This window comes from Bacillus rossius, chromosome 1 (assembly GCF_032445375.1).
Source record: "Bacillus rossius redtenbacheri isolate Brsri chromosome 1, Brsri_v3, whole genome shotgun sequence".
NCBI classification, from domain to species: domain Eukaryota; kingdom Metazoa; phylum Arthropoda; class Insecta; order Phasmatodea; family Bacillidae; genus Bacillus; species Bacillus rossius.
The window spans coordinates 76,957,954-76,974,416 of record NC_086330.1 but is presented as its reverse complement, the minus strand read 5'-3'; the positions used below and the strand labels follow the sequence as shown (position 1 = coordinate 76,974,416).

Below are 16,463 nucleotides of genomic sequence, written 5' to 3'. Positions count from 1 at the left end.
TTTTAATATATTTTCAAGTTACTGTGAATTATTAATTACTATTGTTTTCTAAATAATACAGAACGTGTTCATAGACAAGTTATGAACATAATACGGAAACAGCTTAACCAATAAGCAAACTAAAAAACCTTTTAAAATAAAGACAATGCATTTCGGACATTTTTGAGGTTATAATTTCATCCGTCTGACCGTCGAAAGTTAAACTGTGGCAAGGTTTTGACGGACGGACGGATGGATTTTTCAGTTTCCCTGATTGACTGAATGTCACGTGATTGACGGACAGGTGACAGATGGATGAGACGAATTATTCTGAGTGCAGCTTTACCCACACCTACAAAAAGTGTTATTTTAAATAACCCTGCTAAACACATATTCCAGCTTACATCATATTAGGACAAGTGATTTCGCGTTTTAACACTTTCACTGTCAGAAAAACGTTTAGTGAGAACTCAAAAGACTATGGTACATTGTGGTACATTCCATATTTTACAATATGGTGCCAGGAATGATTGTACAAATTTCCTGATATCTATAGAATGACCGGCGTTGGGTCCAGAACTTCTGAATGTTGGGCAAAATATTCCCGTTTGTTTTCTGTCTAGGTCGTGGTGTTTTCACTTTTTAAAAATTTCCATCTCGGGTTTATTATTTTTTGATATAGGAATCTACGCATTGCCATTCCAAGATTCGCTACCATCACTAAAGTTGTACAAGTTACTTTAAAAACTGCTTTATTTTTGGTCTACGCTTCTTTACTTCTCTTTATGTTAGTCCAGCATAGACGAGCGATGGCAACGTCAACCAGCAAGGCAGCAAGTCCAGTGTCTGCCCTTACATGGCACATATAAATACGTTGAAATATATTTAATTTATCGGGTTTATGCACCTAGTATAGAGATTAAAACACTATTATATCACACCACAATTTTTTATGAAAGTAAAAAAGAAATAAATTTATTGGTCAATCTCTTCCTGATGTGTTGTGGTAAAAGTTTCTTGATTAATTGACTGATAAATAATTTCATCCACATTGCCTATTGGACACATGTTTACACTGGAATCTGTGTTGTTTTATTGTTAATTTTTGTTGATATTTAACACTTTTCCTCTTTCAGCACTGCTATGTCCGGTTGTTTACTGGCTTTGCATGATGCTTTTCTAGAATGGTTACTCTTTCGACATGCTTCTCGCATAATGACTGGATCAGTTTGCTGCTATCGAAGTCAATTTCCTCAGTCTTCATGACACTATCCTCGTTGTTATCCACTATATCTATATTCTTTCAACCTTGCTCATTTCCTTTACTGGCATGCTGTCATTCTTACAACGTGATTGTTGAAATGATGATCCCAATTTGTTGCATTTCAAGACATAAATCATATCTCCCATAGGCCTTTTAAACATTGTTGCAAACACAAATTTACTAACAGGCGCTAGTTTTTAAGCACCTCGGGTGACTACAACTATTATAATAATCACACCGGTTCACAGGTGCTGACTTCAACAAGTAGCCAAAGCTAAGTCATATGCCATGTTAAACCAAACAATTTGGCACGGAAGCATTATTGCAAGCGGTAACAAAATTTGGGATTTGTAAGATGGCGAAGCCTAATTCCCTTTAATTTGCTTTTTATAGATACATCACTTACTTATGTGTTACTTCTGCAATACCCAGTGGTTTCCTGAATGTGCATGCTGTCGTATTACATAGTTCTCTAAAGCAGGAAGAAATCAATATTACTTGACACCACCTTTTGATTTAATTCACGCTTTATTTCATGCGTTGAACCTAAAAGTGTCAGAAATTTTTTTATTTCTACCCCCTTATTTACCCCATTATTTTTTTTTTATTTTAATTTAGGTAGTGCCTCACAAAGTTTCGATTTTCGCTGTTACATTTGATAATATATTATGGAAATTTTTGTGTACTTTTCTTGGAGAGATTTATGAAATCGTTGTTAAATTTTGTGTTCTATTAAAGACACCTGCCATTTCCAGAAGCTTTCTGAAGAAATTGTCACTACTGAATTCGACTTTCACTGGAATTCCGTACCCTCAGCCATTGGTACGTCCACATATTCAATCTTAATGTAATAAGGTTGACTAAAGATAAGTATTTGCCTGTAAAATAGTTAAAGAAATAAATCTATAAAAAATATATATTTTAAACTAAACACTAGTTATTAAATAATTTTTAATTATATTAAAGACATTTAATTTCTGCTGTAATTTTGGTTAAACATTTGTTCATAAAATACTTGGCATGCAATTCTTTCTAAATAATGAGTTAATACTTATTTTAGTTAGAAATTAATAAAACTTTTCGATTTTTAAATGTATGAATGCCTTTATTTTACATCGGGTTGATTACAAATTCTTTATTTACTAAAATATGATATAATGTAATTTAAACATTTGATGTCATACAGTTAATTTGATAATGCTCATTATGTTTTGTTATTACTTTATATTGTCTGAATTCTGTCGCTGTGTTTTGATATTTAACATGTAACTTGACCTGCAGTTCCACTTTCAAGAAACTCTAGACAGTTCTAAAAGTATTGTACTTGTACCACCGTTTATTTTACATTCTAGTGTCTTACAAATACGTTTTATTACAGTGTGTGCCTTCCCGTACATCTTTGCCTTCACTACTGACTCAATGGAGATCCGCCTGATCATTAATGGAAACTTGGTACAGAACATGATCATGCCGAAACTAGCGCTTATATGCTCCAAGGTAAGCAACACTTACGCATGGTCAGTTAGTTTCATATTAACGTTATAATGAGGGTATATTATTCCAATATCAAAATTAAGGCTATGGTATGAAGATGTCATTCAAATTAAAACATGTATATCTGTCACCGTGTTCTTAATCGCCAAACTACGAGGTGTGTCCCGAAACCAATTACCATGGTACCCAGCAGTCTCACAGCGGGGCTCAAACTAATATTGTATCAACCGCTTTGTTCAGATCATTAGACGCAGCCCGTTTTAATCTGTTTTTGGGTTGTCTAGTCACACAGGTGTGTGTTGAAAGAAGAAGTTGGGGGGGGGGGGGGGAATCGCCCCTACAGTTGGTCACCTAACTGATGTACGAGGCTGAATTGAAATGGCTATAAAATTATTTTGCCAGGCTAGTCACGCTTGTTCAGGTGGCGAAGCGGGCTTTCAGTCAGCATCCAGGTTCGCAGGGAGAGTTGACGATCACAGTCAATAGCCCTTAGAGGCGCATGAGAGTAGTATATAAAAGGGGCTCAAGGGACAAGTTCATGCTAAGGTGCGAGGTGCCGGTTAATGACCCCGACCGCCATCTTGATATCTGACGTTATGGTAGCCATTTTGGTGTCAAATTACCTCAAAATCGATTTCGGTCGTGTGTTGGATTCCCAGCGAGGGTAAAAAGGTGATTAATTTTAAATAATTAAAATTTTTTTATTAGAATTCAATGAAAGTTAAAAAAATCCTTGCTTAGTCACACCCGCCATTCGGGTTTCTGGAACGTTGCACTTTAAGTTACGGCCACCATCTTGAAAATCCGCAATTTTTATGGTAGAAAATCGGGAAATTTTTTAAAACTCATAAAAAATTAAAAATAAAATTGTAATAACAAATATGAAAGGTCCTCGGTTCAAACCCGGCGAGGTCAATCGATTAAAAATGCCAATGGATCTTCCTCCAACGAAGCCACTGAAGACTGACCTCCCACCACTAATGCCAAGGCATATTACGTCAGCCAGTATGACGTAATGGCGGCCATTTTGTTTTCGTCTGCTGGAAGCTGCTGCTGAAATTATGTTTGGGTCTACTAGAGTGCGCTGCCGCCATATTAGTTTATTTATTGCCCGCTAGAATGAATGAATCATTTATTACTGTGGCGTCTGACATCATGTTATTTGGGCGCAATCTGGAAATGCTCTCATTATTACATTAGTAATTGTAATTCTTTTTAATCAAATTTTATTTTTTATTTATTTATTTTTAAATTACCTATTTGCTCTCGCCGACGACCAATATCGATTAAGTAACTAAAGATTAGAAGTAAGCAATTTTTTATCGGAATTTTTTTTATCAAAAATTAAAGATTACATGTTCAGGGTCAACGTCAAGGTCAAGGTCAAAACCACCCACCAGAAGCTTATTGGAGGCTTGCCTATGGGGGATTTAAGCCTTAATGGGGAATTTTAATTTTTTACAAGGCAAATGTTGTTTGAGGTTTTCCAAGTACCAAATTTTTTAACTTTTTATTATAACGGGATATTATCCTCAGAACGGAAATTTAGAGGAATTTAGAGGAGTTTTTGAGGAAATATGAAACCAAAATGGCCGCCGTGATGTCAGAATTAATGATGGCTGTTGGGGTCATTGACCGGCACTTCGCACCTCAGCCTGAAGCCTGTCCCCGGAACCCCTTTTATATACTAATAATGCGTCTTTGGTACCGCAACCAGTAGTGCACAACGAAATTTATGCTGGTCGAAAGTCCCAAGTACCCAACCCCTGCATGGCAGCTTTTCTTTCCCCGCCCAACTCTTCTCGCCTGCATTTTCCCTTCTTATCCAGTAGTAAAGTTGCTTGCTTTAATGCGTGATGATTGATCCCGCATGATTCGGCCCAGTGTCTGTGTCTCTGCAGGATTCACCTGGGTAACAGTAGCTAGCTCTTGGCAGGGGTGACTACAGAGGTGTTAGCTATTACCTCAATTGCTTCCATGACTGGCCAAATACCCAAGCAAGAATAAAATATTTGTGGTTTAAACCCAACGTGTTTAATGTGTATAGTCTTTAAGCCCGACGGACGTCTAGGTCCTCATCTAACCTAGATCCTTCACGACCACTTTTATATTACCGTAGGCTAGTGCTTGCTCAAGATAGTTCGGGTGACGTGGTGTCGTGATGTACCTTTTCTTCTACGATATTAATGCACGACCTTCCATCCCACACATCTGAGCCCAGGGGTTGACCTTGGGCTGTCATGCTGGCCTATCCCCACACAAGCACACGGTGCATGCGAACATTTCTCTGCACGGCTCATGTTCTGTGTATAAGGCTTCGACATGAGACGCACCTACGTCTCTCCTTAACTCGGAACCCTTCTATAAACACACTTAATTTTATTTAGGCTATGGAAAAGAAACCTTGTGTAGCTTGAGCCGGGCTGTGTCGTTATGCGCAGAACGACATCTTCTTCGCGACGACAGCGCCGGAGTTCTTCCACGGCCGCATGGAGCGGCTGCAGGTGGACCGCGCGGAGAGGGACCCAAGCGTGTCGCCGCCGTCGTCGCCGCACTGTGAGCACCTTCGTCCTGACGAGCATCATGCGTTCCCGCCCCAGCCCAAACCGCATCCACACCTCTAACTCCATCCCCAGCCCCAACCTCAGGTCCAACCTCAACCCCGGCCCTAACCCCATCTCCAGTCCTACTTACGCCTCTAACACCAGCTCCAGCCCAGCCCCAACACCAGCGCCAGCACCAGCCATAACCCCAGCCCCAGACCCTACCCTAGCCCCAGCACCAGTCGAAGCACTGGCCCCATCCCCAGCCCGAGCCCCATCTCTGGCCCCAGCACCAGCCCAGCACCAGCCCCAGCCCAACACAAGCCCCAGGCCAACACCACCCCTAGCCCAACACCAGGCCCAGCCCAACACCAGCACCAGCCGAACACCTGTCCCTGCTCCGGACCCAGTCCAGCCCCTGATCCGAACCCAGCCTCAGATACAGCTCCAGCCCCAGCACCAGCTCCAGCCCCAACACCACCTCCTGCCCCAACACCAGCTCCAGATGCAGGCCCAATCCCAGCCTTAGCCCTAGCCCCAGCCTCTAAAGTGGTCAAAAATTACTCAACACCTTACATTACCCAGCCATAGTTGATTAAACAGTGCACAGGGTAATCGCCAGTAATTAAATATTTCAGTGTATATTCGGTTTTACTCTACAACCATGGATAATGTTAAGTTAACCCGGGTAAACTTAGGTTTACTTCTTCTTGCATTATCCGTTATATATATATATATATTTTTTTTTTCATTTGCACTATATTAGAAAAAATTGAATTTTTAATATATGTTTTGTGTATTTAAATTTAGTGTATTTATATTCATCATTATTTATTGGTCGTGTTAGGCGCATATTAAGTAGAGTTATCATTGTGAGTTGTACAATAAACAGAGGACCTAGTACCATAAGACGAGGGTTATGGCCCGGTGTGCTCAGCTTCCCCGGAGGCGCGGCCCTTCCGCCTGTACCGCATCCCGCTGCAGACGCTGAGCGGCGTGGTGGCGCCGCGCGACCGGCGCTGCCCCACGCCGTCGGCGCCCGGGGGCGGCGCGGAGGCGGGCGGCGGGGGCGGCGGGGGCGGGCTGCTGGTGCCAGGTGAGTGCCCGCGGCAGCAGCAGCAGCAGCAGCAGCAGCGCCGGCAGCACGCCGACAGTGAGGGCAGCGGCTGTTTCTTGCTCGCAGAGCCGTCGCGCGGGCTGAGTCGCAGCTGCTCTTCGTCGCCGACGCCGCCGCACCCCGCCTTCCTCGCCGCCCCCAAGTGATGGCGGCCGTCCAGCGGGTAGCGCCCCGGCCGCCCCTGAAGGACTCTCTCTCTCTCTCTCTCTCTCTCTCTCTCTTTTCTACAGCAAATCACTCGACGGCCGAACGTATATTTTCATACAGAGCATATACCGCGTAGTGGACGTCAGAAAAAAAAAAAAAAAGACATTGGAATACGTCATTTTCACACACAAAAAAAAAAAAGAACGCTTTATTACAAGAGCAGAAATTTCGGAAGATGTTTTAATACGTAATTTTTCGTGTCACTACGTAAGCACAATGAATGCTGTCGCGCAAGCTGTGTTTCCGTCGTGTAGATATTTCGTGTGTTGGTGAATGAAACTCAGATCGTGTACACAGTAGCTGTTAACCGGCTGCTTGGTCCGGTGGTATTTACATCTCACTGACATATTAATTGCATCTGGAAATTGCGCCAATTATACTGTTCCAAGTCGTTTCTCATAAAACACCACCAGAAAGTCTAGTTCTGATTTTCAACTTTATATTGCTTTACACTTTATTTTTTAGCAATGGTTATTTTGTCTTGTAGAAAAGCGTATGTGCTGAAAATTTATGTTCCTTTTATTATATTTTTCCAATCTTATAAATTTTTGTTTCATTTACTCTAGTTGACAGCAAAATTTAACTGTTAATATTTAATTAGGCTTGATCACTTGAAAGTTTTCCATTTATGTTACTGCAAATTAACACTCTAATATTTCTAAAGCATATTTGTTTTTTGTAAGGTTATAAAAGTAAAGTTTAAATTTATTTTTTAAGACAATACTTTTATGCACAGTTCCCTTGCTAACTAATCAAAGAATGGTAGGTCTAAATGCCTTCCTGAATCGGTGCATTTCTATCCGAGAGCACCGCACATGATTTCAATTTTAAGCTTTTCTTTACTTTTCCGAATGATAAAATATAAATATTTACTTCCCGCTAGCTTCATCGTAAACTTATTCCGTACAGTTGATACTTTTTAATTGCATTTAGTAATAGCTTACAATTTTACGTTAAATAAGGTAGCAAGCCTTTACACCTATAGTATTCATCCTGAAAATGTGACTATTGAACAATTTATTACGAAAGCTACTTACTTACTAAACCAGATTAAAAACGCTTAGTTAGTTAAAAAAAAATCTTGTCAAAACGATGTTTCCGCTTGACTTCAGCATTAAAATTATTTGTAATATGATACCACAGGAAAATGTCTCAAAAATGTGGACTAAATAAAATAATTGTTATTTATAATTTTTTATCTATTTTTCTCGTTTCGTTTAGATAAACTTATTCATAATTATTTCACATTTTTCCTTTTAAAAATAATATCAGTTATTTTTTCATTCCACAGATACTTGCCAACACAATCACCGCGCCAATATATTAAAATTTTATTTATTGTCGACATTCTTCAAATACATATTTCACGGTAGCTTCAGAATAGAGCTGTAGGTATTTTCTTTATTTTGGGTCTCGCTCTTTCTGCAAAGTTATAATTAATTTATATAGTTCAAACTATGTAAATGTTTATTTTTTTGTTTTATTACTTCATTCTTTATAAGTATAAAATTGAGTATTTATATGCGTACTACCAGAATCAGTAAAAATATGTAGCTAAAAGCAACGTATAGCAGTATATGAGGTTCGGTGAGAGTTATCATACCACGATATTAGTTCTGTGCATTATGAAATTTAGTAACTACCTTTCACTTTCTTTAATGAAAAAATAAGCCAAAAATCATGTTCAACCAATATTGATGGTTCTCATATTAAAAAGTTTATTGTTCCCGTGTTTTATACAGCTCCATGAAAAAGAATTTAATATTTTGGTTTAATATATTGGTCAAAGATATGAGAACAGTAAATAATGATTCTTAAGTACAAAATATCAGTAAATTATGCAAAGAAAATATACAAATTTAAAATCATAATGATTTGTTTTATATTATACCTTTTGCAATATATCTTTGGAACACAAAATTACTTTGAAGGGTAGTCATATTTTCATAAAAAAACTATAAGGTTAAACTAGAAGTCATCTTTTGATTTCTGAATAATAAATAAACCATTCAAAACATAAATACAGGCGCACAATACTATTACAATGGCAAAATCTTATAAATGTAAAATTTATTTATAGTACATACAAAGAAAGGTGACCACTTAAATATTGACCTCTTTTATACTTGTGTTTTATAATGACTGAACAGTTTAGAAGTATGACACATTTATAACTGAGAAACAAAAAAAAACTATTAATCTAATCTCTCGCAGTGGCAAAAGATGCAAACTAGATGAATATTTTACTATACCTTTTGTTCTTAGGCCAAAGCAAGAAAAGTACTTTATCATCATCAAATCAATATAATGTACGAATATATTCACAGTGTATTTTTAAATTCCAAGTAAAGTGTCAGTGACATTCTGTATTCGATTAATAATGTTTATGTAATTTAATTTGTACAGTACAAATCAAGTGTGAAAAATATAACATTATTAATATATGTATTCTATTTCATGTATGTAACTTACCTCTCTGATATAGTGTGTAGTAATATTGTTTCTTACTTTCTTTCTAAACCACTAAAAGTCACACGAAAAATAATAAATACTAGTCTTTGAAAGTGTCTTATTACTAAACTAAGATAATTCTTTTCCATGTGTGTTTTAAACCGAGTAATTAAATTAGATACGGGATTTCATGCAAACCATTTCTGTGTAGAAATAATGATTGTGTGTTTTTTCGACTTTTAGATGTCTAGTATAACCACAGAACTGTCCATTTATACGATGAATATTTCACTGCAAATCTAAAACGATTTATGTAATTTTTTTTGTACTTAAAAAGAAAGACACATGTGATAAAATAACTTGCATTTATGACTGTACATACTACATAATAGAAAGTTAAAAATATAGTATAGAATATTTTTGTTCATAATGCAGTGAACTAGGTAAATGTAGTTTCTAGAAGCTTATTTAGGATAAACAGCAATAGGTATGTTGTCTTGTGTGTGTACAATGATGCTATCCTTAAAAGCGTGTTAAAAATTTCCTTACAATATTTGTGTCCTTATGTTAATTTTGTGATATGTGATGTATTTTCTATCTTACAACTCATGCAGTGCGAAAGCTGTGCACGGGAGAGAGCAATATGAGATGTTGATCACGAGAACGTTGAAGCTGATTCACTGCAGACACGGATGAAGGTCCATACGAAGCTCGCGGCCACTTAGTCCCGTTCTACAATGACACGTAAACGGAGACGGATCTCACGGAACAGGGTTTCTACAACAGCACGCAGACGGAGACGGTCCCGTACGGATTTGCTCGCCAATGCTCAGCGATTCAGTTTACGTTGCTCCGTACGGCCAATAGAAGCCGAGTGTTTGGCTGCGATGGTAACCATGTTTGTTTATGATCTATATTTGTTATAAATGGTTTTTTGCACAATAATATTTTAGTGTTCTAATATTACTTTGTCGTTTATTTTTATTACATATATTTGAATTTTACCCGTGCTATATTCTCAAAGCATAACATTTTTTTAAAATTAAATTAATGCTTCATAACTTTGGAACAATATAGTTGGTTGCCATTTGTTACGTTTCCGTGCGTTGTGGAAGCAGAAGACGCGACAGTGAAATGTTCCGTGAGATAGGCCTCTCTCCGTTTACGTGATACGTCTCCATTTCCGTGCTATTGTAGAACGAGCCTTAGGGCGTCGAACTGATAGTGGCACCATCTTATAAACAGTTTTAGGTAACATAACTTTCAGGAAAAAATAAGCCTCAAAATTTTCCTTTAGTCATTATAGCTAAACAATGCTTGTCATGAGATAAATGCTCTTTCTTTGGTTTCCATTTAACACTTAATCCCCCGGGGTGCTAAAATTTTTTTTAACATGATATACAAAGTTAGTTGTTTCTTCTTACTGAGAAAAATATTATACTGAAATGAATTAAAAATACAAAAAAAATCGCTATTAAAATTGCTTAATATATATATATACACCCAAATTAAACTGTTATTGTCATGAAGGAGTTTAAGTTTGGTGGGGGGAAAACAGGCACCTTTATACCTTTCCTCTCATGTCGTAAAAGAGGCCTTATCCGTCTCTGAGTGACCGACAACGTTTGATTGAAAATTACTGGTTAAAAGCTTTAATAATGATGAACTGATCATCAAGTTCTGTAGTTTGTATTGTTCAGATGCATTAATTTTGCTCAAACATGGACACTGACTAATTTCTTCCATTTTGGGTGACAAAATATTTTTAAACAGCAACAGTTTCTCCTCATGCTCTAAAAAAAATTGTTGTTTACAAAAATATTTCAACGATCTGAGTTTGAATTCATTTTTTTGGAGTATATTATTGCTACTTATTTTTGATTGAGAATTGCTCAATATGAAGCTGCATAGTTTTTTTGGTTATTTTAGAATATTTACTAAGCACGAAAAACTTCTTTTACACACATGAACCAACTCAACCAATATTTTTGTAACTTTTTCTGTGCAACTTTTTAAAATATTGTGCGTAACATATTCCAACATAATTTTTTTTTTTGTATTTAAAAAAATTAACATTAATTTCAAAACTTAGTTTTTAAACAATTGCTTTAATATATTTTAAAATTACAAATAAGTTCATTACTAAATTTTTCAATTTTAATTGCATTTAAATAAATTTTCAATAACCTAGAATTTACTTTTAATCTATATTCTTAAAACGATATTTAATTTTCAATTTTTCTTATAATCGTTTTATTTACGTGTTTTATTGACACTTTTAGATTTCAATATTTACAGCTTTTAAATGATTCTCTCTCTATGCAAGAGCTCTTCATTGATCTTTATAACAGAAGTCACACTTAAACACAAAAACGTATCAATAAAATTTCGCTTCAAAATTATTTATGTTGCGATTGGCAATTTAATTTACCAGCCACTTCGTGCTCCTGACCAAGATACTTAGTTCTCTTCAGCTATGTACAGCTGGATTTCGGGAGGTGGAAATTAAATCACTGTCACCGTTGCCTTTCAGTATTTTGGAATGAAAATAATATTAAATATATCTTCGTCACAAATATGAGGCAACTGTTTCAGTAGAGTCTACCTGGTAAATGAAGTAAAAACCATTTTCAACCAGTGAACCTTCGATTTAACTCACCCTTTAGTGGATCTCACGCTTTGTTGAGAGTACAGAGTGAATAGCACCCAATGTTGCCAGGTTGATCCCACCCGGGGTGTTAACAGTAAAAATATTATTTTGTGTACCATCATTAATTACACTAAGTTTTAAAGAGTTTTTTTTTAATTTTACTTTTTGTCGATGCTTCTAAGATAATATAATAATGTGTATTGAGAGAAGAACATATTAATTCAGTTATTTCTGTGGAGAAACTATTTTTAGTAGTCGGTCTCTTTTAATAGAATAGAGAAATAATTTCTAATATCTTAACCGTTGAAACTAGGATGGCGCTTTTCATACATGGTTCTTTAGAATATAAAATAAAATATTATCAGATGATGCTCTTGATTAAACATATTTCTGAATTTCTCTTTCCGAAATTTCCCTTATAAAACAATGTTTAAGTAGTATTAAAAAATATCATTTACATTAAAAAGTCGTGTTAAAACACTTGTGCTCTATATCGTTTATCTGGCAACAGAACACAAACAAGTACAACACCAACAGCAGAAATCGTGTTTTGGAATGAGAAAGTAAAAGCCTTTTAAAATGCGCACTGCAATCTAGGGATAAGACAAGCTATCGTAGTTGAAACATAGCTTAAGAGTATCGCAAGCATCACTAGGAATGTCAAATATTTTATATTTCGCCTCCCACCACTGCGATACGGGTTCGAATTCCGGCGGTTTATTTGCACGTTTTAAACATGGCGGACGATCCCGTTATCTGGTAAGTTTTTTAGGGGTGCTCCTGTTTCCAGCACAAATTATTTATGTCAGTGCTCCATTCAACCATTCCACCCCTTGTCGCTTCTAATGACCTCGATACCGGCGAGACGTTAATTCCCAATTCAATCATTAATTTTAATACCTCAATTTACTGTAAAATTTATTTACACGTTTTGATTTACATTAAAATTTTATATTGGATTATAGTAGCACTAAACACAAACAAAACTGTAAGTTTATGAAAGGATCGAAAACTCTACTTAATAAAATAAACTAACATATATTATATTCAACTCTTAGAGCAATGAGGAAAGACTGATAACCTTTTTTTTATTTTCAAAAACAATTTTCGAAAACATTTATTTATTTATTTGATAATTAACACTTCTCGTTGGCAATATTTATTAAGTCCCTGCCAGGGAATATAGCTTCGAATTTTTGTTACTACACGAATGGAATTAAAATTTTGAATGTAGCAATTTGTACCCCAATTTTATCTTAATAATAAAATAGTAAATGTACATGCAGTGCATTTATTTGTTCTAGTATTTTTATTTTGCTATAATACGAAATCTTCTGTGATAACATAACTTCTTAACACACATGAATGTTGTAAATACTAAATTTCTTCCTAAAATATTGAATTCATTTTTTAAGAAATGTAATTGTATGTAATGTATTAAAGTGTGCATAATAATAAGTGTAAGTATATATATCATTTTAAAATTCAGTTGCATGATTAATGTTGTTTATGTGTGTTTTTGCACAGTGTAATATTTAACGGGCAGGACCCAGTCGTTATGTTTTAAGAGTAGTTAAACGAAATTATAAGTTTACTAAAACTAAATTTTAAAGTCATAAATTATGACTGTTACATATTTTTACAACCATAAAAATTAATTCATGTGTCATGTGTTGTTTATAGAATGTAAATGTTTTTAGGTTATTAGAAAGACACTACAAGACCACATTTATAGCGTAATGTCTTCTATATGTCACGGTCTACAAATAATGAAGCACTTTGTGGCTAAATGAAATGCAGTTAGTCATAAGATTACTTCCCTTTCACTAAAGAATGTGATATTTATACACGAATAAATTATATGCCATCAAATTTTGCGTGACTTTCAAGCTCTTGTTAAGAGTATATATTAAAATATGTATAATTTCTATACAAATTGTGCTTGTGTAGATCTGTATTTTCTCCTATATAAAACTCAGTACATTTAGAACTTTACAGCATTATAAGACATTTGACGTTATAATCGTAATAGTTCTCCACCTATGGTTTCAATTCGTTGCGTTTTAGTCAGAGATTAAAAGAGTACCATTAAAAGATATATTTAGGTTTTGCGTAACGTATTATTCTAGTTTAGTTACTTTTATTTACAGAACGTATTTGGAACTATAGCCTCTTATTAAAATTATAATGTATTTTGTGTTTTATATTACCGTAAATATATTCCTTAAAATTTTATTCAGTTATTTGTGAACTTATACGCATTACAAACTGTGCCACATAAGATCTGTGATTTTTAAATTTTGGTTTGCATGGTGGCTACTTGTGAGAAATATGTGTACGAAATATATGGTGACTTAAAATATTGGAATAAAATTTCTGGACTGATTTGCGTGTGGGTAACTTCAAGAACTATTTATACTTGGGCTCTTCATTACATGGATTTCTCTGCTTTTACTTAATAACACTTTCTACTTCAGTGTATAAAACTTTTCAACCAAATTGTTATGAGTGTTCGTTTTCATGGATTAACAGCAAAAACTTTGTTTTACGTAGAAAATCGCTGACTGAATCAGACACATTAGTCGAATAGTTCGTAAAAACTGATTGTGGTTTGTAAGCTCTAGGAGCCAAATGTACCGTATACTTCAAAAAAGACAATTGAAATAAAACCAAAATTTTAAAACGCTATATACACCGCAGTATTAAAAATAAGGTATGTATTTACATTGCAACAACTATTTTACTTTTAAAATCAAATTCATGTATTTTAACTTATGTTTGAGATGTAAACAATGTCTTCAACTATTAATTATTTTGTATTCAATTTTGATTAAACCCATAATTTAAAAATAAAGTATGGATATTTTTAACTGTTACCATAACACATTGGATTTTTAGCTTTCTTATATCCCAAAAAAAACTCATTTTTTTATTCATCAAGCTTTTCCTTCAACAAGTCAACAAAAAAACATTGCATAGTAATTTATGCTACCTTCCATTGTACATTTCCTCAATCCTCTTTACAAGTTCCGATTTTTGGTACTTATATAGTATAGTAAGTATCTTCCTTCTGGCAAGCTCATGCCTGTCTTTTTTATCTGTTTTTATACAGTACTTGCTTTTACCTGTATTTTTATCTGTTTTTATACAGAACTTGCTTTTTAATACAAGTACGTTCTAAATCACGGCGATCCCGGATCAGCGATTTTGCCGGATTATTGAATATCAAAACAGTTATAACGGGAATACCAAAGAATAATTCAATAATCAGTAAACCATATTTCAAATAAGTGTAATCAGCTGCTATCGCAAGAGAAACACAGAAGAGCTTCACTGTTTTGAAGTAAGTCTGATATGACGTTGTGTTCATGATTCAGATTTCTTCGATTTAAATAACGCCAGAATCCACTTTATTAAATTCTCTCACAAGAGACTCAAACAATGCTGCATTACGATACATTTAGAACCGAAGAATGCCAGATTAAAGAGTGCTACTGTAGTGGAAAATTTACTTGAATTATTGAGACGAAAAATATTCTTTCGGTCTTAATCAGCATTGAAATCAATGAGTTTAACTGAGTCTTCTACCAGCGCAGCTTAAAAACAAGGATTAAAACAATCTCTACAATATTTACAGTCTAAAGAAGGACTCATATGTATAGCATCGAAATATGTACTATTTCAATGTTTTATTACCTAAATCCTTACTTGACGCCCTGGTCAACTGCTCCCCCCCCTCCCACGGTTTACCCTTTCGTTGCTTTCCTATAAATCCATTCCTGGTCGAATTGCACCAATATTCATCCATTTGATCTGGAACTAACAAAACCTAAAAATCCCAGCTGAGGATTGGAAACCTAAACTGTGACGGCTAACAACGAGGGAAAGTATGTGTTTACGGGTCATTCGCAAACAAAGCCAAAGCCTTTAGGGCCACTTACTTGTTAGCAACTAACAAACAAATTAAACGGTCCATGCAGAAAAATCTCCAAACAACTGTTCATTATAGAACGGGATATAAAATGCGATGAGATTTGTGTGTCATCACAGCACAAAGGTTGAAACTATTCATTTATTAACATTGTCTAATAAATGAGACCAGGTACAAAATACAAATCATGAGATTTCATTTAACATAAGTGCGTTGGGGATGTGACGCAGTAACTGAAGACTTCACAATGTCGTCCACGTGTTCATGATTCTTTAGCTGTGGACACAGAGAATTGCACTAAAGTAACAACTGTGCCGAAACCAAGGAAACAATTTTATAACCCGTGACGGTGGGGCATTAAATCCTAACCTTGCATATACTCCACTATGTATGTTACCCCGATGATGACGGCTGACAGGCGGGCAGAGCTTCGCTGGGTCTCTCTTAGTGAGGGTGCGGTGTTTTGGAGCGTCAGTGCCGATCTCTCCCGTCTCCTCAAAGACTGGGGGTAATATACCCCTCCAGGGGTAACGGTCATTTTTACCCAGAATAGTCATTACTCCACTCGCCGAAGCTGTAGAGAATGCACAAGCTGCGGGAGAAACTTCCGATTCCACGCGACAGCCAAATGAACGAGAACCTTCTTCAGTCTCGCTCAAGCTTCGCGTATTGTCTAACCAACAGGCGAGAGCTGGGCTGCCTTCGCAGTTGGATGTGCAGCGGGTGGCGTCCTATCAGGAGTACAACGAAACACATCTTGTTCGTCGTGGTGCAAAAGGTAAAGTGTTGGAGGAGAACAGCCGTTACACAACAATACGGCAAAAATT

General features: G+C 35.8%; 1 protein-coding gene across 5 annotated transcripts in view; it reads left to right on the top strand.

Annotated features, from left to right (window-relative positions):
• Window positions 1–14,587, top strand: part of LOC134538085 (GTPase-activating Rap/Ran-GAP domain-like protein 3) — a 380,750-nt gene extending 366,163 nt beyond the window's left edge. For all 5 annotated transcript variants that reach the window (XM_063379094.1, XM_063379119.1, XM_063379112.1 and 2 more), the window contains 5 exons: window positions 1,982–2,065; window positions 2,622–2,740; window positions 5,179–5,293; window positions 6,218–6,376; window positions 6,464–14,587. In XM_063379094.1, coding sequence (XP_063235164.1) covers window positions 1,982–2,065; window positions 2,622–2,740; window positions 5,179–5,293; window positions 6,218–6,376; window positions 6,464–6,543 — 557 coding nt within the window. In that variant the 3' untranslated portion in view covers window positions 6,544–14,587. The remainder of the gene's footprint in view (window positions 1–1,981; window positions 2,066–2,621; window positions 2,741–5,178; window positions 5,294–6,217; window positions 6,377–6,463) is intronic.
• The last annotated feature ends 1,876 nt before the right edge of the window (window positions 14,588–16,463 follow it).